Here is a 22,422-nt window from a genome sequence, read left to right as displayed (position 1 = left end):
ACCGCTGCTGGAATCCTGCGTCCAGTTCTGGTGCCCAAATTCAAGTCGGAGAGAGGTCAAAGAAGAGCCATGAGCATGATGAAAGGGTTAGAAAACCTGCCTGATAGCGAGAGACTCCAGGAACTCAAACTTCTTTGCGTAACCAAGAGAAGGTTAAGGGGTGACTTGATCACAGTCTATACGTACCTAAGCGAGGGACAAATCTTTTATAAGGGGCCCTTCAATCTAGCAGCAAAAGGTCTAACACGATCCGACAACCGGGAACTGAAGCTAGACCAATTCCGACCGGAAATAAGGCGCACATTTTTTAACAGTGAGAGTAACTGGCCACTGGAACAACCTGCCAAGGGTCATGGTGGATTCTCCATCACTGAGTTTTAAAATCACAGTTGGATCTTTTTCTAAAAGCTCTGCTCTAGGAATGATTTGGGGGCAGTTATCCAGGAGGTCAGACTAGATGATCACAATGGTCCCGTCTGGCCTGGGAATCTATAAATGTGGGCAGGAAGGGGGGAGGGCAACTTACCCTGCCACTGCCCATGCAATGCACCTGTTTCTCCTGGTGCCCATCACCAGGCTATCTGGGAGGCAGTGAGCATACACGTGTCTGCTCTGTAGCTAGGCAGAAGACGGTCTCCAGGGCAATGCAGAGCTGGATTCCCAAACCGGCCCCCCCCAGCCAAGGGCCAGGGCACACAGCGAGGAGTCATTGGTAAAATCCCGCCAACAACCCGGTAAAGAGCAAGAGGAATCAAACATACTTGGACGGCAGCTCCCCCCGCTCCGTTCAGCTGTATTCCAGGCTGGAAGCGCCAAGGGGCTGGCTGCCTTGCTGGGAGAGCAGCAGCCCCCGCAAAGGGGAGGTGGGGGATTTAACTAGGAAACATTGAGTGGCACCTCGTTAACCCTTTGCTCCCTGCTAGGCCAGGCCAAGCAGGGATCTTGGAGCACAATGCAGATAATACGAGACGTGATGCGTGGGAGTGGGGGGGATGCAGGGTCATGTGCCTCCTCCCCCTATTTGCTCTTTGGCTTGTACTGAGCATGCTCAGTAACACCGCTGAAACCAGGTGCCCTCACTCTGCCCCTCCCCACTATCGGCAGGTACAAGTGGTCTCTGCCACAAGGCACGGACAGGTCAGGGAGGAGGGAGAGACCAGGGAAGGACAGAGCTGCGGGTGGAGCGTGGGATCGGGCCATCCTGCCAGCCAGTTCCCTGCACGACTTTGGGCAAATCCCTTCTGCTGCCTTTGCCTCGGTTTCCATTTCACAGATGGGGAAATGGAGGCACAGAGGGTCTGTCTACTCTGCAACCCACCCCCCTGGCAGCTGATTCAGGGCTCAGGCCGCAGGGCTATAAGATCACAGTACAGACGTTTGGGCTCAGGCCGGAGGCCGGGCTCTGGGACCCACGTTACACAGCTCGGGCTCCAGCCCGAGCATCGACACTGAAAATTTTTAGCCCCGCATCTCGAGTCAGCTGACACGGGCCGAGCGTGGGAGTTTTATTGCAGTGTAGACATGCCCAGAGAGAGGAAACTGTTTGCTCCAAAAGGTACTGAGGGAGGAGCTGAAGAGAAAGAACCCAGGAGCCCTGAAACCTGGCTCCCGCCTCTAACCACTGGACCCCACTCTTCTCCCACAGCTGGGAATAGAACCCATGATTCCTGAGACCCAGCTCTAACCACTAGACCCCATTCCCCTCCAGATGAAGGGAACGGGACCCAGGAATCCTGCCCGGCCCTAGTTCTGGGAGGGAATGTGACTAGAACCCAGGCGCCCTGACCACTAGGCCCTTGTGCCTTAAGCAGCCATTCTGGTCTTTGTCCCCTGCCCTCCTACCTGAGCTGCTTGGCGTAGGCCTGCTCGATCTCCGTCCGCTCCTTCACAAACTTCACATACTTCTCCATCAGATCCAGCCCCCACTGGGTGTGACGCTCTATGTCATCAAACTGGTCCTGGGGGAGAAGGGGGGGAAAGAGAGGGGGGGGGGGAAAAGAGAGGGGGGAGGTGTCACCGGCACAGCTGGAAACAATACAGCATCCTTCCTGCGCACCCAACCACCCACTCTGCTGACGCCCCCCACAGCTGTGGGCTCAAACCCCAGCAGTCCCCACCCCACCCCTCACAGAACCCCGGATTCAATCCCCAGCTGTGCCAACCCACACCCTTGGCGACCCCCCAAACACGGGGCTCAATCTCCTGTTGTCACACAAATGCCCCCCAGCCCATGTCCACTAATCTCAGACCAACCCCCACATCCTCAGTACAGGCACTCACCCCCTATGGCCTCTCCTGCGAGCAAGCCCCCTACAGACTGGGCACCAGGAAAACACAATGGGAGGAGTCCCTAGTGCTCCCCCATACATCCTCCCCCCACTCCACATCCCTGCCCCCATTCCAGCCCCCTGCCACATCCCCACACCTTCTCCCCCCGATCCCCATGCTCCCCAGATCATCAGCCCTGACCCCCAACCCGCCCTCCTTCCAGATCCCCACTGATCCCAGCTCCCCTACATCCCCACACCTTCCCCTCCAGATCCCCATGCTCCCCAAGATCACCAGCCCTGACCCCACCCCCTCCTCCTCCTCCCAGATCCCCACTGATCCCAGCTCCCCTACATCCCCACACCTTCCCCTCCAGATCTCCATGCTCCCCAAGATCACCAGCCCGGACCCCAACCCCTCCTCCTCCCAGATCCCCACTGATCCCAGCTCCCCTACATCCCCACACCTTCCCCTCCAGATCCCCATGCTCCCCAAGATCACCAGCCCGGACCCCAACCCCTCCTCCTCCCAGATCCCCACTGATCCCAGCTCCCCTACATCCCCACACCTTCCCCTGCAGATCCCTGTCATCCCTAATCCCCAAGGCCCACCCTGGGATCTCCAATCCCGATTCCTGCTCTCCCTGATCCCCGGCCCACACTCAGAGGCTGGGAAAGGAGCCCAAGTACAGCAGCTCGCCTTCAGCAGGCAGTGGAGGAAGCGCCTGCATTCCCGTGCCCCCCCCCCCACGGGCTCGCCCCGCTGGCTGGCAGCCAGGCCCATTCAGAGCTCGGAGGAGAAAGACGCCAGGGCAGGGGGGTGTTTATAAACCCAGCCACACAATGCGGCCTTGTTTACGAGAGCAGCTTTTGCCAGGGCTCAGGCAGGTTTCACATGGAGACCAGATACCCCTGCCCAACGACTCGTCTGGGCAAGAGGAAATCCCTGGCACCGGACCCGCGCCCTTCCGACCCCGATGCCAGAGCCACCCACCAACCTGGCTGCAGCCCAGTCAAAATGCATCCTCCCTCCCCGTCTGGCCTCCAGACCCTGTCACGATGCCAGTCGTCCACCCCCAGCCTCCTCTGTCCCTTCTCCATGCAACCTTGGCACCATGGGTGCAACCCTCCCCCGCTGTAGCTCCTGCAGGTTGGCACAGCCTCACAGGCATTGTCTGCCAGGGGATGTTAGCCACTGGTGCCCCTGTGCAAATGGATACACCCCCTCGCCACCCACCCCAACCTGGTGCAAAAGGCTGCACTGTTACCAACCCTGATTTCAAAATCCCAGCGCAGGCAAGGACCCGGTTTCGGCCTCCGATGAGACATCGGAGTTATATTAGTAGTAAGGCAAAGTCAACTCAACCCAGACACCCAGTAGTATAAAAAGGACAAAACCCTCATGCTCCAGAGCCAGGGATCAGGAGGAAAACATCCCCCATGGGGGAAAACCTGCCTCTAACTGCCACCCACAGAGTTTCTTGCACCGTCCTCTGAAGCACCGGATGCTGGCCCCTGTCAGAGGTGGGATGCCGGACTAGACTGCTCTGATCCGGTGTGGCAATTCATACGAAGGCACGTTCCCTGGCTTACGCCTCTTCATTTCTCTCTCCACTGCTCTGTGCATGATGGCAGTGCCGAGAGGCTCAAACCAAGACCCGTTGCGCCAGGTGCTGCAGAGACAGTCCCTACCCTGAAGACACAGGCAGAACGAGAACTGCCGGGGTTGCGCATTAACTATTATAAAAGGAGTATTTGAAAGGATATAAAACCTCAGGCTTAAAGCAATCTCTGTTAGGAATGAGCAGACCCATGGGTATCAGCTAACATTACACACTATCTAGATTCATACACTTTAAAGCCAGAAGGAACCACTATGATCTAATGAGCCTACCCTCCTGCGTAGCGCAGACCAGGATGAAATAGACCCAGAAAGGGTGGGAGAGGAACATAGCGTCTGGGGCACGATTTTCAGAAACAATTAGTGATTCGAGTCCCCAGCTAGGGCCCACCTTAACGCTGCATTGGCTGGGGCACAGTTCTGGGGACCCCGATCCTCGGAGGGCAGGTGCTCAGAATTTTGACCCACGTCTCTTTAAGGAGCCTCAGATCACGCGCTTGGTGGCTTCTCCAATCACTTGAAGCCTTTTAGAAAGAGAAACCCGGGCTTGATTTCAAGGTACGCTCTCTAGCTCAACTGCCAGACGTGGGCTGGAGGCAGAATGCTCTGGGTTATAAAGGAGGTCGGGTTCAGCCAGTGTTTCTCAGTCCTTTCAGCTTGGCAGCTCCTTATTCAACATCAAACATTTTCACGGCAAAGGTCACTGCTGGGTCCTTGGCATAAAGCCAGCCTCGGAGGCGCAGCTCACAACACACTGTGCTTTTGGGCTGCCAAAGCCACCCCACGAGGCTGGGTACCTCGCTCCCCCACAGGAGCCAGCACTGGGAGACTGGCAGGGCACAGTCAGTTCCCTCCCCCCTGGAGAAGAGCACACTTACCCTGCTGTCCCAGCACTCCCCTGCTCCCACCATTACACAAATCAAGAGACCAGACCGGGACTCAGGAGACCTTCGCTCAATTCCTAGTTCTGTCACACACTCCACGTGACATCAAGAACCTCTCAGTCTATTTCGTTATTACCACAGCGTCTCTAAGCTCCAGTCACAGACCAGGGCCCCGCTGTGCCAGGCGCTGCACAAACAGAATACAAAAGATGGCCTCTGCCCCAAGGATCTTACAATCCAGGTAGAAAACAAAAGAGGACAGCTGGATATGGACAGACCATACTTGTCCCTCCTTAGCACAAGGAAACAGACAACATTGGTCAGCCTGATCGGCCGTCTCTCTCTGGGTGTGTCTGTGCAGCGTCCAGTTGTCTTGGTGCAACTCTAACAAATAACACGGAAAGATTTGATTCAAAATATTAGATGCGAGATTCAAAGCGAAAATAAAGGTGGAGGAGAGAGATTTAAAACCCGGCCCATCAGTGAGGATTGCTCAGCAAACAGGTAGGAGCAGGGAGGAAGGAAAAGTCATGACATTGACTAGAAATAAAGTGAAACGGACTCATTTTAGGCCCGGATCTCTCTCAAGAAGCTTTGCTCTAGATCGATAGGGGCGACGGGAGTGCAAAGCAAGAGGGTATTTAGAGAAAGAACTACGCCACTTTTTAAACCCACATCCTACATTTGGCTGCTGTCTCTGGCAGACTAAATCCAATCCACCTTGCATGAAGGAGAAAGATCAGTACTGAGGGATATTTGAAATACTTTGCAAAGCACTTAACAAGCTCCTTCCATCAAAGGCTCTCTAAGCTCCTTGGAAACTTTGCAGTAAGCGTCCCAACAATTTGTTGAGTAGGGAGATATCCATGTGTAACATTGAGGGGGGGTGACCCAGAAGGAGGAAGTGAACTTGCCTTAGGGGAAGTTCTGTTGCCTGTTATACAAGAGGTCAGACTAGATGATCACAATGTTCCTTTCTAACCTTGGAGTCTATGAATCTATAGTTAGTGAGGGCCCAGAGGGCGGAAGTGGCAGAGCTGGGGGGGCGGAAAGAACCCAGGAGTCCTGCACTTCCACCCCAAAATCATCCTTCTCCCCGTCCCCAATCAAATGAGGATTAATGAGAGACAGGCTGAGATTTCATGCCTGCACTCTTTGAAGCTTAAATAACGGACCATTCTCCCTAGCTGAGTTGTCAGAGAGGAAGGCTGGCACAGTGGTTAGGGCACTAGTCTAGATCTTGGGAGATCCAGGTGCAAGACTCTGCTCTTCCAGAGAGACCTCGGAAGAGTCACTTAGCTTCTCTGTGCCTCAGGTCCCTAAAAAGGAGATACCCCCGTGAGGCAGCACATCACTAATGGGAGGATCGACATTGTGAGGTGCCCAGCTAGTAGCGATGATGGGTGCCAGAGACGTGCCAGAGATGGTTCAGGTTTCAGAGGGGTAGCCGTGTTAGTCTGTATCAGCAAAAACAACAAGGAGTCCTTGTGGCATCTTAGGGCACATCTTCACTACCCACCGGATCGGAGGGTAGCAATCGATCTATTGGGGATCGACTTATCGCATCTAGTGAAGATGCGATAAAAATCGATCCCTGATGGCTCTGCCGTCGACTCCGGAAATCCACCGCGGCAAGAGGCGGAAGCGGAGTCGACGGCGGCGCGGCAGCAGTCGACTCGCCGCCGTCCTCACAGCCAGGTAAGTCGACCTAAAATACGCAACTTCAGCTATGCTATTCACGTAGCTGAAGTTGCGTATCTTAGGTCGCCCTCCCCCCCCTACAGGAGCAGGTATAAATACATGAAAGGATGGGGGTTGCTTTAACCAGTGTGAGGTCAGTCTAACGAGATACCTTCTCCTGTATTTTGCACTCCATGCATCTTATGAAGTGGGTTCTAGCCCACGAAAGCTTATGCCCAAATAAATGTGTCAGTCTCCAAGGTGCCACAAGGACTCCTCGTTTTTATAGATGGTTCAGTTTGCAGAGTCCTGACAGGTTGGGACTAGAATAGTCAATTCCCAGAGTCAGGGCACGTCTTCACTAGAAAACAAGGCAGCATCAGAACATGACCTCGGAGTCACCTTAACGAGCACAATGTTAAACTACTACTTAGACGGGGGCGAGCCGGGTTTAACATCCCGTCAGCTGGTCGGGATGGAATAGGAGAGCTAACCCCAACCAGCTGACGCAATATTAAACCCAGCTTGAGCCCATCCACACAGGAGTGTTTTAATGTCATGCTAGTTAACATGACTCTTCAAGGTTATCTTGTAACACTGCCTGGGGAACCATAAGGACACGCGCCACCACGCTGTTCAGAGCAGGGGAAAAGGTGACTCATGTTGCTTAAAGAATTTAAGGCCCCCATAAAAAGAAACTTCAGTAATCTAATCACCTCTGTAACTCCCCTCCCCCCAAATGCAACAAGGAGAGCAGAGCCAGCAGCAGATGGGAAGGCAGGACTGCCTGTGACAGAACGGGGTGTGGCTTTAGGGGCCTCACCTCGCATAGCTCAGAGCAGGCCGGGAATGGGGCTGCTCAGATAACGGACAACACGCCTGCCACCTGAAGGATCTCAAATGCTTTGCAGAACATTCAGCAGCATCCCTGGGAGGGATTTTAAAAAGTTTGTAGAAGTGGGGAAACTGAGGCACAGAAGGAACTGCCACGTGATCATAGAGTGAGTTACTGGCAGAGACAGGAAAAGAACCCAGGAGTCTTGACTTTCCACTAGACTCCACCCCATGCTCTAGCCACTGGACTCCACTCCCTCCCCAGAGCTAGGGATAGAACCCAGGAGTCCAGGCACCTAGGACCCTGTTCTAACCATTAAGCCAAAGCCCATCCCACAGATGGAAACAGGATGAAGTTCAGACGCCCCGGCCCCCCGCCCCTCCCCAGAGCTAGGGATAGAACCCAAGAGTCCCGACTCCCCGCCTGCCTTGCACTAGTCCTTCGACCCCCCTCCAGCTCTGGTGGTAATTATTATGCAGCAACAGTGAGGGGCATGATCTGCTACAGATGGCGAACAGCTAAGGGGAAGCGTTCGCAATCAGAGTTACAGGGGAAGTTGAAGTAGAAGATTTACCCAAGATAAAGTCATTATATTAGGGCCAGTCTACACTGGCAATGTTAAAGAGCTGCCACGAACGTGGCTTGTGTAGTTGCAGCAGAGTGCTGGGAGAGAAAAAAAAACCAACTCCATGAGGGACGTAGCTCCCAGCGCTAGTGCACTGTCTACACTGGCGCTACAGCACTGAAACTTGCTGCACTCAGGGGGGTGTTTTCTCACACCCCTGAGCGAGAAAGTTGCAGCGCTGGAAAGTGCCAGTGTAGACAAGCCCTTAGTTTCTCCTGTAGTGAGCACAAAAATTATTATTATTTTTTAAAACAGACATTTGGCACAGGATTGTCAGAACCCAGGAGTCCTGGCTCCCAGCCCCTCCGCTGCTCTAACCACTAGACCCTACTCCCCTCCCAGAGCCAGGTATAGAACCCAGGAGTCCTGGCTCCCAGCCACATCTTGATCTCACTCCCCACTTTCTGAATACAATCCAGGTATCAACTCCCCATCTTCACTGCTCTACTCAGAGCACACTCCCCCCTCCCAAAGCTGGGGATAGAACCCAGGAGTCCCAGACCCCCAACGCCGCCTTCTAGTAGGCTGTCCTTCCCGAAGGAATCAGCCAGGCACCCCTCCCCCTTCCCCAGTGACAGCTAGCCCACTTTCGAGTGGACTTGGCCCGATTGCCGTCCAATTGGGGCCTTGACACCAGGGCCCTGAAGCTCTCTCAGCACCACTCACAGGCTTCCCCAGCCGGCGCCAAGCGTGACTCACCAGCTCCCCTGCCGCGCGTCGCAGTTGATTGTAATTAGATGCCAAAGAGCTACATGCCAGGTTAGATCAGCCTGGGGGTGGAGGCACCCGAGTGTGAAGGTGAAGGCCGCTCTGTATCACCCGGCATAAAAACCCACAGGACCCTGGTTCTCAGTTACCTTCACTTTAATGGACTGTCCCTCTGCACCATAAAAGGGCCTTAGTTAAGGCAGCAAATCTTCCCCATCCAAGGGGCACCTCCAGCAGCGTGGAGCTGGCACCTGGGCTCATCAGTCAGCGCACTATGTACTGGGCATAGCACGGTGCCTATTCTCCGCTCCCACTGGCCGTGGCCTTTGCTCCAGGTCCCAGCCATATAGGGTGACCAGATGTCCCGATTTTATAGGGACCGTCCTGATATTCGGGGCTTTTTCTTACACAGGCGCCTACTACCCCCCCCAACCCCTGTCCTGATTCTTCACACTTTCTAGTCACCCTACATCCAACACCAGCACAAGCTATTACATTTCAGGCTGGGGCTGGCAGAGCAGCTAGGATTCAACTTCCTTGTGTTACGCAGGGTCGTGAAGGAGTCCAAAAAACCCTCAGATTCTAAGGCCACCCCCCTCAAGTCTGACCTGGTCCAATACAGGCCACAGGACTTGCCTGGATTCCTTCCCTCTTTGAACTAAAGCAGATCTTTTGGAAACGCATCCAATCTGGATTTTAAAATGGTCAGCAATGGAGAATTCACCACAGTTGTTGGCAAGTTGCTCCCATAGCGAATTACACTCATCGACGGAAGTTTACATCGTATTTCTTCCCTGAATTTGTCTAGCTTCAACTTCCAGCCATTGGATCACGTTAGACCTTTCCCTGCTAGACTGAGGAGCCCTCTATTATCAAGTTTCTGTTCCCCGTGTAGGTACTTCTAGATCAAGTCACCCCTTAACCTTCTCTTTGTTAACCTAAATAAATTGAGTCCCTATTTGCCAATCCTTTAATCATTCTCATGACTCTTCTCTGACCCCTAAGAACATAAGAATGGCCGTACTGGGTCAGACCAAAGGTCCATCTAGCCCAGTATCCTGTCTACCGACAATGGCCAATGCCAGGTGCCCCAGAGGGAGTGAACCTAACAGGTTCAAGTGATCTCTCTCCTGCCATCCATCTCCACCCTCTGACAGACAGAGGCTAGGGACACCATTCCTTACCCGTCCTGGCTAATAGCCATGAATGGATTTAACCTCCATGAATTTATCCAGTTTTCTTTTAAACGCTGCTATAGTCCTAGCCTTCACAACCTCCTCAGGCAAGGAGTTCCACAAGTTGACTGTGCGCTGTGTGAAGAAGAATTTCCTTTTATTTGTTTTAAACTGCTGCCTATTAATTTCATTTGGTGACCCCTAGTTCTTGTATTATGGGAATAAGTAAAAAACTTTTCCTTATCTACTTTCTCCACATCACTCAGGAGTTTATATACCTCTATCAATTTCTCAACATCCTTCTTGAACTGTGGGCACCAGAACTGGACACCGTATTTCAGCAGCAGTCGCTATAACCTCTCTGCTCCAGATTCCCATTTACACATCCCAGGATCGCATTAGCCATTTTGGCCACAGCACCTCACTGGCAGCTCAGGATCAGCTGATTATCCACCATAAGCCGCTCAGGAGTGAGTCCCCCACCCTGTAAGTATGGCCGACATGCTTTGTTCCTAGTTAGTTTCACATCACGTCAGTCTGACAGCCAGGGCCGGCTCCAGCGTTTTTGCCGCCCCAAGTGGCGGGGGGGGGGAAAAGCGGCACTTCATTCTTCGGCGGCAATTCGGTGGCAGGTCCTTCCCTCCGAGAGGGACTGAGGGACCCGCCACCGAAGAGCTGGAGGTGCCGCCCCTTCCCGTTGGCCGCCCCAAGCACCTGCTTGCTGTGCTGGTGCCTGGAGCTGGCCCTGCTGACAGATCTATTTTCCATAAACTCACTTGATTGGCATGAGTTACCCGCCTTATTTCTTTATTAACTTGAGTCCCATATCAGCTATTCCATTATTTTGCCTGGGATCGACATCAGGCTGACAGATCTATATTTTATCTAAGTCTTCAAATAGACCCTTTCTTCAAGTCTTATAGATCTTCCACAATGTTCAAAGAGTTATTGGGGGGGGGGGGGGGGGGAAGAAACCAATGCTAATGGTTCAAGGAGCTCCTCGCCCAGCTCTTTTATAACTCTTGGGTGCAAAAATACTCAAGGAAGGTTGACTTTGCACAGAATCTAGTGCAACAGGGTTCTGGTCCATGCCTGGGGCGTCTAACACTACTGTACCTGTGGCTCTTCTATGGTGCCTTCCATCCATAAACTCAAAGCACTTTACAAAAGGTGGCACCCTCATTCTCCCTTCCTCCCTCCCATTTCACAGATGGGAAAACCGAGGGACAGAGACACAAGCCCAAGGTCTCACACAGAGAACAGAGCCGGGAATAGAACCCAAGTCGCCTGCCTCCCAGACTGGTGCCCGATCTGCAGACAAGACCTAGAAGCTTGGCACAGCGTTCCATGTCACTCAGGGCCTGATCCCAGCTCTATTAGCATGGGAGGATGGAGAATGATGTCGTACTACCCTCTCCTCACCCTCCAATAAGCACTCCAGCAACTGAGACGTGGGTGCGATCATCTCTTTTACTGGACCAACTTCTATGGGTGAAAGAGAAGCTCTCGAGTGAACATGCAAGCCACTAAGACTACGTCTACACTGCAGTTAGACGCCAGCCGACTCGGGCTGGAGCCCAGGCTCTAGGACCCTGCGAGGAGGGAGGGCCCGGGGCGCAAACATCTCCGCTGCAATTAAACAGCCCCTTAGCCTGAGGGCAAGTCAGCTGGCATGGTTCCAGCCCGGGTTTTTAACTGCAGCGTGGAACGGATGCGGCGGCACAAACAACGCGCCAGACGCTGCTCTCATTTACGCCGTCGTAAAACACGGTGGCAGGCGAGAGGAGTCACTCCGGATCTACGCTGGCCCAGCAGAGATCAGGACGTGGCCTGTAGCCTAGTTCCTGGATTGGAGCCTCCTTCCAGCGCAGCGGACCTCATGTGACCTCCCGCAGCCATTCCAGATGCCTGGTTCTATGGCGCTTGCTGAGCCTTTCCCCAGCCAGGAGGGTTAGGATCTAAGCTGCCAACTATTTATCCTAGGGACTCCTGCTCCAGCCAAGTCTGCCCCACCCAGGAAACAATGACCACAGGCAGAGTTAACTCCTTGAGTGCCAGAGCCGTGTCCCCCTTGATAGACCCCATCGTGACAGCGGCCCTGATCCTTGCATCCCTGGAGATGGCTGAGATCAGCCCAGGTTTCCGCCCCCCCCCCCCCTCCGTTATCTGATGAGAGACAGATGGCAGCAGATTGGGTTGGACGAGAGAGGCTTCCCAGTGGCCCAACTTTCAGGCATCGGTGCCCCAAACCAAGAGCAACATAAAGCACATCAGGAAATCTGGCGCGGGGCAGTGGCCTGGCACGCGTATGAGAACAGAGCAGCCCAGCTGAGAGCTAAGGCGACAGACGCCAATGGATGAAAGACCCTAGAAGATCAGTCTCGTTACTGACCCAAACCGACCAGCCCATAAAGCGTGTACAAAAGTCTTGCGACGGGCTCCTATAAAACTCCTGAGACTGCTTTTAAAGTTCGGGGGTCTTTTTCATTTACTTCCTGGCTTCCAAGAAACTTAGCAGAGATTGTCACATTCACATGACTCCAGAAGCCTCTGGCTTTAAGAAAAAAGCACCCATCAAATGGCGTGAGAGGCGGCAACAGGTGGCGAAAGAGGGCAAGTTCCCTTTAATGAAGAACCCCCACCCAACTCGTGACACCTGCTTACATAAAACAAGCCTCCATCCCTCCCCGGGGAAGGGGGAGGGGTCAGAGTAAAGGATGTCCTCTGCTGTGTGTTTCCCCAATCCGACTGGGGAGCGTCCCAAGTGACTATTATTTCCAGCAAGAGGCCAGGATCTTCTTGTTCTCACTTTTCTCTTGCCCTTGGTACCCAGCCAAGACTCAGTTCCAGGTTACACACTAAGGTAAGGCCTTTACTATTAGCGGCTACAGATTGAGATCGGGCCCCCATTGTGCTCGGTGCTACGTGGACAGACCCTGCCCCGGAAGTTCTGAGAGGTGAAGGACTTGCCCCAGGTCTCACCAGGTGGCAGAGCGAGGTCTCCTGATTACCAGTCCAGTGTCCTACTCCTGGACCACCCTAAGCACTGTGGAAGGAAGATGACCCTCCCTGCACAGACCCTTTTGAGCTAAAGGAGTAACTCCACTAGCAGGCAGCAGCAGTAGGCTGTTATCTTTCAGTAGGCTGGCCACCAGAGGGAGACACGAGTGGGTGCATTAATACCACCTAGCTCTCACATACAGCACAGGTTCATCCACAGATCTCAAAACCCCTGGGGCCAGTATCATTATCCCCACGTTATAGGTAGGGAAACTGAAGCACGACGAGGGGAATGACTTGCCCAAGGGCACCCGGCAGGCCAGTGGCAGAACCAGGAACAGAACTCACACCTCCCAAGTCCCAGTTCGGTGCTCTGTCCCCTAGGACACAATGCTCCTTGCTTAGCCAAGCTGGTTAGTTCTTTTAACCTCTGATCCCCAATAGGATGCATCCTCATGTCCCTAGTTGCAATGCTACGTCTGCAGTCAGGATGGTGCCATGCTGCAGAGACACATCACAGCTTCCCTGACCGGGGGAGGGGTGTTGGAAAAGAGAAGAGAAGAGAGGAAATAGGAGTGTGAATTTTAAGGGCAATTCACAGTTAAGTACCAGGCCTGCAGGACAGGAATGATGGATCCTCCTCTCCTGGGAGCTCCCTCAATCAATTTCCAAGACACCCTCGCAAAGGATGGAAGTAGGAGCTCAGTTGATACTGCACCAAGAGCTATCCAGCCCCAAACTCCTGTCCCCGGCGGGCACTGGGCCAGAATGGGTTTTCCAAGAGCCAGCATTCTCCTGCCTGGTGGTCCCGCTTCGGAGTCAGGATTTGGAGGGGGATGTTCCCCAAGGTACACGGCCCACTCTGAATGGGAGTGCAAGAGACACCCACCACCGCAGATGACAGAGAAACGGTGTCAACGTGTTTTATATGGCCCCTGTTGACTGTTCTGACCCGGCCGCTCTGCGGGAAACACGACGCGTAAAGGCAGGCAGGCTCCTTACAGCCCCAGCGCGTTCAGTAATCAGATGCCAAAGCCAGGCGCTACAAACCCACCTGGCCTTTGCTACCGAGCAATACTGACGCCACCAGTTTTGAAACAGGCTCTGAGGCGAGATATGCCGCCAAGGATAGATAGAGGCCAGGAAGCTGGGCCAGGGAAGGGGAGGCTGGCTCGCTCGGATCAGCCGAGGTTCGGCTGTAATAGACCGAGACTTGCTCTCCAGCCGCAATCCTCCCGGAGCACGGACCCTCCGAGGGTTGTCATGGGAGGAAATGCCAATCCACCCACTGACTTCGGTGTCTTTCAGGGAGACGGGGGCGGGGGGGAGGAATGTAACTCAGGGAGGTTTGGCGTTTCCAGAGTCCAAAAGAAAAGCTACCAGCTAGTGAAGGCAGGGGGCTGGCGTCAATGACCTTTTGGGGTCCCTTCCAGTTCTATGAGATAATAATATAATATAATATAATATATGGAGATATAACTAAGACAAGTCCTGGAGTTGGATGGAGAAGGGCCGCAGGTCGAGAGAGATGGAGCCGATCAGACAAGGCCCACTTGCCTTGCAGTGGAAACAGAGGTTCTCTCTGCCAGCTGTTCGGTTAGGATCTGGAGCACCACTGGAGACATGCTGATGGCAGGGATTCCTGGGGCTAACGGGGCGCTGTGCTGCAGGGCGCTCTCCCTTTACATTCAGTGCGGAGCTCACTGCAGCGCTAGGGAGCAGGGTGGGTGCTCGCTAGGGGCAGCTCTCCCCTCGCAATCCGTGCTGACCCCAGTGCTCCACTGTGCCGCAGGGGGCACCGTAGAGGGCACCCTCCCCTCACAGTCAGTGCTGACCCCAGCGCAACGAAGAAGGGGGCACACACCTGACTCAAAGATCCCAGGGCAGCTTTTCCCGAGCAGGGGCTTTCACCCAAACATCTTGGCCAGATCCCAGGGTGGGTCGAGTGTCATTACCAGAGCAGCCTCAGCTGGCTAATGAAGAGTTATAGATCTGACTTGAAACGCAGGCGTCCTCAGCCCTTGGAGGGAGAGCGCATCCCCCTTTTACAGACAGATTCAAAGCAACATGCCCAAGACTCCAGAACTGGAATCTGGCCCGCAGCATCGCTGGCTCCCAAGTCCTGTGCTCAGATCACTTTCCTCCAGGACATTCACCACTTCCCAAATGGGGTTGTGTGCCCCACCCCAGAGCCAGCTACATCTCAGTGCCAGGTGAACGATCCCCGTACAAACAGCTGCCATGCGCCCCCCCAGAGACAACTGCATCCCAATGCTGGGAGCAAGGAGAAGCCGGTTCCGTGGTTCGGGCAGGAATATGGGACTCAGAAGACCTGCCACAGACTTCTTGTGTGACCTCGGGCATGTTGCTTATCTCCATTTTATGGCTGGGGAATTAATACCACTGCCTTCTCTCAGAAGGTGTGTGTGCAAGGCACTGCCTAGGAATAGGGCATTCAAAATTGTGAGGCACTCTGATACTATGGTAATGAGAGCCATATCAGATCTAGAACGGCCCGTGCTCCACCCCAGAGCCTTCTGCATCTCTGTGCCGGGCAAGTGCACAATCCTCATGCCCCACCCCAGAGGAGGCAGCCTCTCAGGGGTGGCCTTAGTGATCCCTGTGTAGCTTGTGAAGTACTTTGGTCCCTTCAAATCCATGAATCCTGTAGGATGGCACTGTAATTATCTAGTGTGGCTCCCTGTAAAATGCAGGCCATAAAACTTCCCCAGAAAAACTCCTAGGGCACATCTTCTTGAAAAACTTCCCATCTTGATTTAAAAATTACCAGTGATGGAGAAGCCATCATGACCCTGGTACAGAGGCAGATTAGGGGGGTTGTGGGGCCCTGGGCCAGAGCAAGTGGGTGCCCCTCCCCACCCCTTCTGGCTGCATCCCCCCCGCCCCCCGGTGCTCCTGACGGGATCCCTCGCCAGGGCCGGCTCCAGGCACCAGGCAACCAAGCTGGTGCTTGGGGCGGCACCTGGAGGGGGGCGGCGCGGCACTCGGGCCGCCGGGGAGAGCGGGGCCACAGCCGGGCTCGCCGCCCTCCCCCTGGCGCTCTGGCCGCCCTCCCCCCCGCGCCCTCCCCCCGGCTGCCGGGGGGAGAGCGGCGAGCCCCTTCTGGGGCTCGCCGCCCTGCGCTCTGGCCGCCGGGGGGAGAGCGGAGCCCCGGCCGCGGCTCGCCGCCCTGCCCCCTGCGCTCTGGCCGCCGGGGGGAGAGCGGAGCCCCGGCCGGGGCTCGCCGCCCTGCCCCCTGCGCTCTGGCCGCCGGGGGGAGAGCGGAGCCCCGGCCGGGGCTCGCCGCCCTCCCCCCCGGCGCCCTCCCCCCGGCCGCTGGGGGGAGAGCGGAGCCCCCGCCGGGGCTCGCCGCCCTCCTCCCAGGGCTCCAGTCGCCCTCCCCCCCCGGCGCCCTCCCGCCGGGGGGAGAGCGGAGCCCTCGCCGGGGCTGGCCGCCCTCCCCCCGGCCACCGGGGGGAGAGGGGCTGGCCGCCCTCCCCCCGGGGCTCCGGCCGCCCTCCCCCCCCCCCGCGGGGGGGGGGGGGGGGGAGGCTTTTTTGCCTGGGGCAGCAAAAAAGCTAGAGCCGGCCCTGTCCCTCGCTCCCCACCAGGAACACCGGGCAGGCAGAGTGGGGCAAGCCCCCGTGCCCCAACCCTGCTCCCCACCAGGAGTGCTGGGCGGGCAGAGCAGGTTGGGGCGTGGGGGCTCCCATTTTTCTGGGGGGCCCCCCAACTGGCTGGGGCCTGTGCCCACGGGCCCTGCTGGCTCAGTGGCTAATCTGCCACTGCCCTTATAAATTGTTCCTGTGGCTAATTACTCTCACCATTAGAAACGTTCGCCTTTTTTCCAGTCTGAATTTGTCTAGTTTCAACCTCCAGCCATTGGACCGTATTACACCTTACACAAACCTTTACTGTGCCAACGACCTGCAGCGTGCAGGTACGGAGCAATCCCTGCCTTCGCAATTCCCTTTTCACTTGCCCAGTGATCAAATCCATAGCTACTGGTGCTAAGATGCAGCTGGCTCTGGAGTGGAGCACAGCTGTGGTGTAACACCACCACCACCACCCCACCTGCTTCAACCCTCTAAGAAGCAGTGCCCCAAGATGGAAGCTCCCCCTCTGCTAATTGGGTCAGGCACAGAGTTCTCTTCCCCCCTCCCCCCACAGCTGGATCCAGACTCCTGCGCCGTTCACCAGCTGGGGGAACAGACAGAAGGGAGTATCACAACAGACTCCCTGGGGATCTTCTGGCTGTCAGCTTCCCACAGCGGGGCGTGGGGGGGTGCTAAGGAGTCTCCAAGCGACCGCACCCAGGAAGGATCCAGCTTGCTGGCTCACGGCGGGTTAATTCCTCCCTAGCCCTCAGCTAGCGCTTCTGGAGTTCACATTAGGGCAGAACACTGCGGCTTTTCCTGGCTCAGGGCGAAGGGGAGCGGAACAGAGGCAGCGAACAGGAGAATGTCTCCCTGTTCTGCAGAGGACTGTCTGGAGATTTGGGGGAGGGGGGGCGTGTCAGCAAGGGAGGCATGGAAAGGAGATTTACCTTCCCTTCTACCAAGGCCCTGCCCCTATTTTAGGGCCAGATAGCATATGGCACAGAGCCACTAGCAAACCTGGGAAGGAGTTTAGCCTAGTGGTTAGAGCAAAGGGGGCTGGGAACAGAACCAAAGAATCCCAAGTTATGCGCACACACCCCCTACACATACACACTCGCACAATCTCACAGCTCTACACACTGGACCGCACTCCCCTCCCAGAGCCAGGAGGAGAATCTGATCAACACACGTGCTGCTCCAGACCCCACTCTTGCCCATCACTGGAAACACAAGCCAAGGATGTTGCCTTGTGGTTAGAGCAGCAAGGCTGGGACTCAGGACTTCTGGGTTCTGCTCCTGGGATCTAGAAGTTAGAGCAGGGGGGCTGGGAGCCAGGACTCCTGGGTTCTACACCTGGCTCTGGGAGGGGAGTCGGGTCTAGTGGGTTAGAATGGGGAGGGGGGGTGGCAGTGCTAGCATGAAGGACTCCTAGTTCTCTTCCCAGCTCTGGGAGAGGAGTGCAGTCTAGTGGTTAGAGCAGGGGCTGCTCATCAGGACTCCTGGGTTCTGTTCCTATGAGACTCTGTGGGACCGGGGGAGGGGGGGGTAGGAACAACCTCACTGTCCCCCCTCTAAAGTGGGGGTAACCAGGGGCACTGGAACTAGGGGTGCGGCAACACCCCCTGACTTGAAGTAGTAACAACCAAATATATGGTTTCCGCTTTAGGTATTTGCACTATAAAAATTGTTCCAGCACCCCTGGGGGCAACTCCTATGTGGGGGGGGGGGGGGGGAGAAGGGGAGAAGAGGGTTAGCTAACAAGTGTTCTTTTAGATCTTCCGGTGAGCGGCAGCAGAGCAGGATAACGCAGTGGCCAAGATACTCATTAGTGCAATGAAATTTTAATAACTCCCCTCAACACACACACTAACCCAAACCTCAGAGCAGCCCAGCACGGCCAATACTCCTCCCTGGCTGCTTCACCACACCACCCTCACCCACATGAGGATCATTTGATTATTCAAACCAGGTGACCCCACATCAGCCTATTTGCCTATTCAAAGGAAGCCGCAGCCTCCTTCCTAGGCAACGCCTTTGGTGCAGAGTGGAAGCTCAGGCAGAGAGACTGGTAGAGCCAGCTGCCCGCCAGGTGGAGGATCAGCAGGGCTGTGGTTAACGCTGTGAAAAGGACGGACGGAAGGGGGTGTGTGTGTGCGTGTGCGCGTGCGCTCTAGTTTGAACTAGAGCACATCCTACAGAATCAAGCCAGTCTTGATTTTCAAATTCCCAGTGAGGAGTCCCACCGGTAAGTGACCCTCGCTGTTAAAGATGCACGCCTTCCCTACGAGCTGAGTTTGTCTAGCTGCAACATCCAGCTGTTGGATCTTGTCCCCTGCCCCCCTCGCTCTGCTCTTCACAAGCAGAAAGAGACCACGTACATTTCATGATTTAGCTGCAATCCACCCCCCCCCACACACACACACACACCCCTCACACTGTCCTAAGCAAGATAAACAGATGAAGTCCCTTCTCAGGATTTATCCACATGGAGAAACTGACCGGAATAGCCCCCCATTTGCACACACTACTCCAGAACAAAAAGCCACTTGACTCTGCAGTTCTCCCCCCTCCCATTTATTCTGCCTGTCTCTGCCACAAAAGCACAAGAGAGTCAGCACAAAGTCACTAGCTCGCCCTCTGCAGCTGGTACCTCTGCCCTCCCCTCCCCAGGAATAGAACCCAGGAGTCCTGCCTACCAGCCACTACCACCACAGCTGGGAATAGAACCCAAGTGGTCCCAACTCCCACCCCGCTCTAACCCTACTCCCCTCCCTAACCTAAAGTGCTGACTCCTTGTCCACCCTGCTCCAGCTACTAGACAGCACTGCCATTAGGCCAGGATAGAGAGCTACAGAGTGGGCACGTTTAAGAGAGGCCTCTCCCCTTAGAGGGAACAATTCTCCGGCCCTCCTGACCAGCTGCAATTGATGCAAATTTAGTATACAATGCCAGAACCATTTCATGCAAGTGGGGAGACCTCCCCCCCCCATGGCAGGCAATGGTGGGAGTAGGCCAGAGAATGCAGGAAACCTGCAAGTTGGTACCACATTGGACTAAGATCCCAGCTGATCACAGAAGCTAAAGAGGGTCAGGCCGGGTCCGTGCTCGGATGGATGACCGACACCTGAAAGGATATTAGTGGCATTCACTGTGGCCCCAGTGGGTGTTTAAATAGCACCAGCGGACAGATAATTCTGGCCAAATTCCATCTCAGGTGATTCATTCTGCTGCCTTAAACCTCCCCCTAGGCACAAGAATCTCCGGTGCAGGCGTCAGTTTTTAGCTGCCGAATACGAGTCAGGCTAGAGCGCCCCGAGGCGAGAGGCCTGGGTTATTATCCCGCAGCACAGCCCCCACCCGGCTGCAGCCACGGCACAGACTGTCACCCAGGATTACCGCTAGGAGACAGCCAACGCACGGGCAGCACTCCCGACGTTGGCACTGGGCTCCTTGGACTGCCGGTCACAAAATCAGTTTGCAATGCATGAGGAGTCTGCAGAGATCCGAGATGCTGCTGCAGTCTTCTCCGCTCAAATCCAGGGACTAGGGGTTCTGGGAGTGGAATACTCAGCCCAAGTTTTTAGAAACTAGGTGCAAGTTGTTTTCCCCCCCCGCCCTTTTTTTTTTTTTTTTTTTTTTTTAGCAGCGAGGGTGATGAGCCACAGAAACAACCTGCCTATGGCCGGAGTAGATTCTCCATCGCCTGAAGTCTTTAAATCAAGGTGGGGTATTTTGGTTAAAAAGTAGCAATAGCTCAAACAGAAGTTACTGGCTTGATACAGAAACCATCGATCCCCAGCCTGTGCTATGCAGATGTCAGGCCATCAATGATCCTTCTGGCTTTAAAATAGATCAGTCATCAGCAAAACGTGTGGGCTTCACGGCAAACTCCGCACTGCCCAACCCACCGCGAGTGAGAGCAGAGAAATTTCCACATCAGCAGGCTATCAGGCGTATTACGGTAGCACCTAAAGGCCCCCAGCTGAGGTCTTGTCTACATGGGGAAGTTGCACAAGTTTACCTTAATTCGGTTCTTAAGCAGATCTCCTTTGACTGGTGCAAACCCCAGCATGCTCCAATTCTGGTTTTACTCAAGTAGATTCAGGCTTTTTGGGGGGTGCGGGGGAGGGGGGCTTGAGAACAATTCAGCTGGGAACAGGATTAAATTAAACGGCGATAAAAGCATCCAACATGGGAGTTTGCACCGGTTTTAACTAAACCGGTTTAGAGTCTCACCTTAGTGAAATTGGCGCAACTTTCTCACGTAGACAAACCCAGAGATGTGTCTCCACCGCCCCCGTCCAGGGGCGTTGAAACAATGTGTATAGCAGGTGCGGAGAGCCACTGAACCAAACTGTCAATGCTGTATATGATGGAAACCACTTCAAGCCAAGGGGATGCCACCGCACCCCCAACACCCCTGTCCCCATCACGCTGGGTGCACAGACACAGTGCAAGGAAGTCCCTGCCCCCCCCCAGCCCCCAAGAGTTTATGATCTCAATGCACAAGATAAAGGAAGGACTGTGATCCCCATGTTAGAGCTGGGGAAGTGCCGCCCTGGAGAGGACGTGATGGGCCCAAGGTCATTCAGGAGTTAGTGGCAGAGGCAGGAACTGAACAGAGACCTCCCAAGCCCCGCCCACTAACCACAAGGCCACCCTCTCTCTTTGATGAGGTTACACCACAGGCCTTGGGACAAGGATCTCTGCAAAAATCGCTCCTAGAGAGTCTAGTGATTTTCGCAGCAGCTGCCGATCAACTTTTCTCCCTGCCCTCTGGGTAGAAGGGGCTGTGGACTCTTTACATGTTGATTTACAGCTGGCCTGTCAGACCTGGAGTCTGCAGTCCTCCTGATAACAGATCAGGTAATGAGGTACAACTCTACCCCCCCCCCCATCCCCACACCAGTGAGTCTCTGCCCTACCCTGGGGGGCAATACAGGGGGAGGAGGAGTGGAAGGAGAATTCTGTCTCCAAGGATCATTCTGGTCTTGTTGAGATCTGCAGCGGGGGTTGGGGGGAGGCACCCCACACGTGCAGTGAGTTGTCGAGTCTCAGCACAGTTCCTAGCACACACGAATGGGGTGTGATTGCAGCAAGGCTTGGACAATCAGCTGGGCTGGAGCGGAGCTAGGGAGAAGAGCGAATGGGCTCATCTCTGACCTCCACCCCCAAACTAGCGAGCTCCCGCCCCCATATAACACAGCCAGGTCTCGGTCACCAGCCCCTTCCCAGCTCCAATTTCCAAGCCAGCCCCCCCCCCCAGCCCAGCTCTTCCACGAGCCACTCCCAGGGTTTATGCAACCAGTACAGTGGTGTGCCAGCTCGAAGCCCAGAGTGCAAAATCAAGAGCCAGCTCCAAACCCCGGTGCCATGGAGGGGTGCGTGCGTGCCGCTAAAAGCACATCTGCAGAGCAGCCCGGCCAGGGAGATCCATGGCTCAGGTGACCCCCCCAGTCTCCCGAACAGCAAGAGGGGAGCCTGGGGGAACTCCAGTCCGGCTAAACAGAGCTGGAATTCTAACGAGGCCACGAGGAGTGAGTCACTCCCGTTCAGAGCCAGAGAGCTGCATTGTTTGAGCTAATCAGCTCAGCAAACCCGTGGTTGGTTTCTGGACTGTCTGCCCTAGCCCTGAGACGCGAGCCAGCCTGCTGCAACGAACGCCCAGTTTGACAAACAGCAGCCGGACGGCGTGGGGAGACCACTCAGCGAGTCGCACGGAGCCGGGAATGGGGGTCTCAGCCCGGCACCTTATCACAGCAGCGCCTACCCGAGAGCAGGGGCCTATTGAGCCAGGTGCTGTCTGTACCCCTAGCTCTCTGGGGCAGATTGTCTCCTGCTTACACTCTAAGTTGACAAAGTTCAGTGATGAGAGCAGGGAGGTCGGCAGTCAGGACTCCTGGGTTCCATTCCCAGCTCTGGGAGACAAGTGGGATCTAGTGGGGTCGAGCAACGCGGTCTGGGAATCGGCACTTCTGGGAGGACAGCAGGAGGCAGCGGGTAGAGAACACAAGAAGGCAAAGAGGTT

At 55.2% G+C, this 22,422-nt stretch overlaps 1 protein-coding gene across 1 annotated transcript in view; it reads right to left on the bottom strand.

The window, feature by feature from the left end:
- Positions 1 to 3,368, bottom strand: part of TRIP10 (thyroid hormone receptor interactor 10) — a 34,754-nt gene extending 31,386 nt beyond the window's left edge. Inside the window, exons 1-2 of the mRNA XM_065419627.1 lie at positions 3,318 to 3,368; positions 1,843 to 1,958 (exon numbers count right to left, since the gene is read on the bottom strand). Of these exons, the coding sequence (XP_065275699.1) occupies positions 1,843 to 1,958; positions 3,318 to 3,368 (167 nt within the window). The remainder of the gene's footprint in view (positions 1 to 1,842; positions 1,959 to 3,317) is intronic.
- Between the last annotated feature and the right edge of the window lie 19,054 nt (positions 3,369 to 22,422).

The sequence above is a fragment of the Emys orbicularis genome, chromosome 19, assembly GCF_028017835.1.
Source record: "Emys orbicularis isolate rEmyOrb1 chromosome 19, rEmyOrb1.hap1, whole genome shotgun sequence".
In the NCBI taxonomy this organism is placed as follows: domain Eukaryota; kingdom Metazoa; phylum Chordata; order Testudines; family Emydidae; genus Emys; species Emys orbicularis.
Note: the sequence above shows the minus strand (reverse complement) of the source record. Positions and strands in the feature narration are given on the sequence as shown.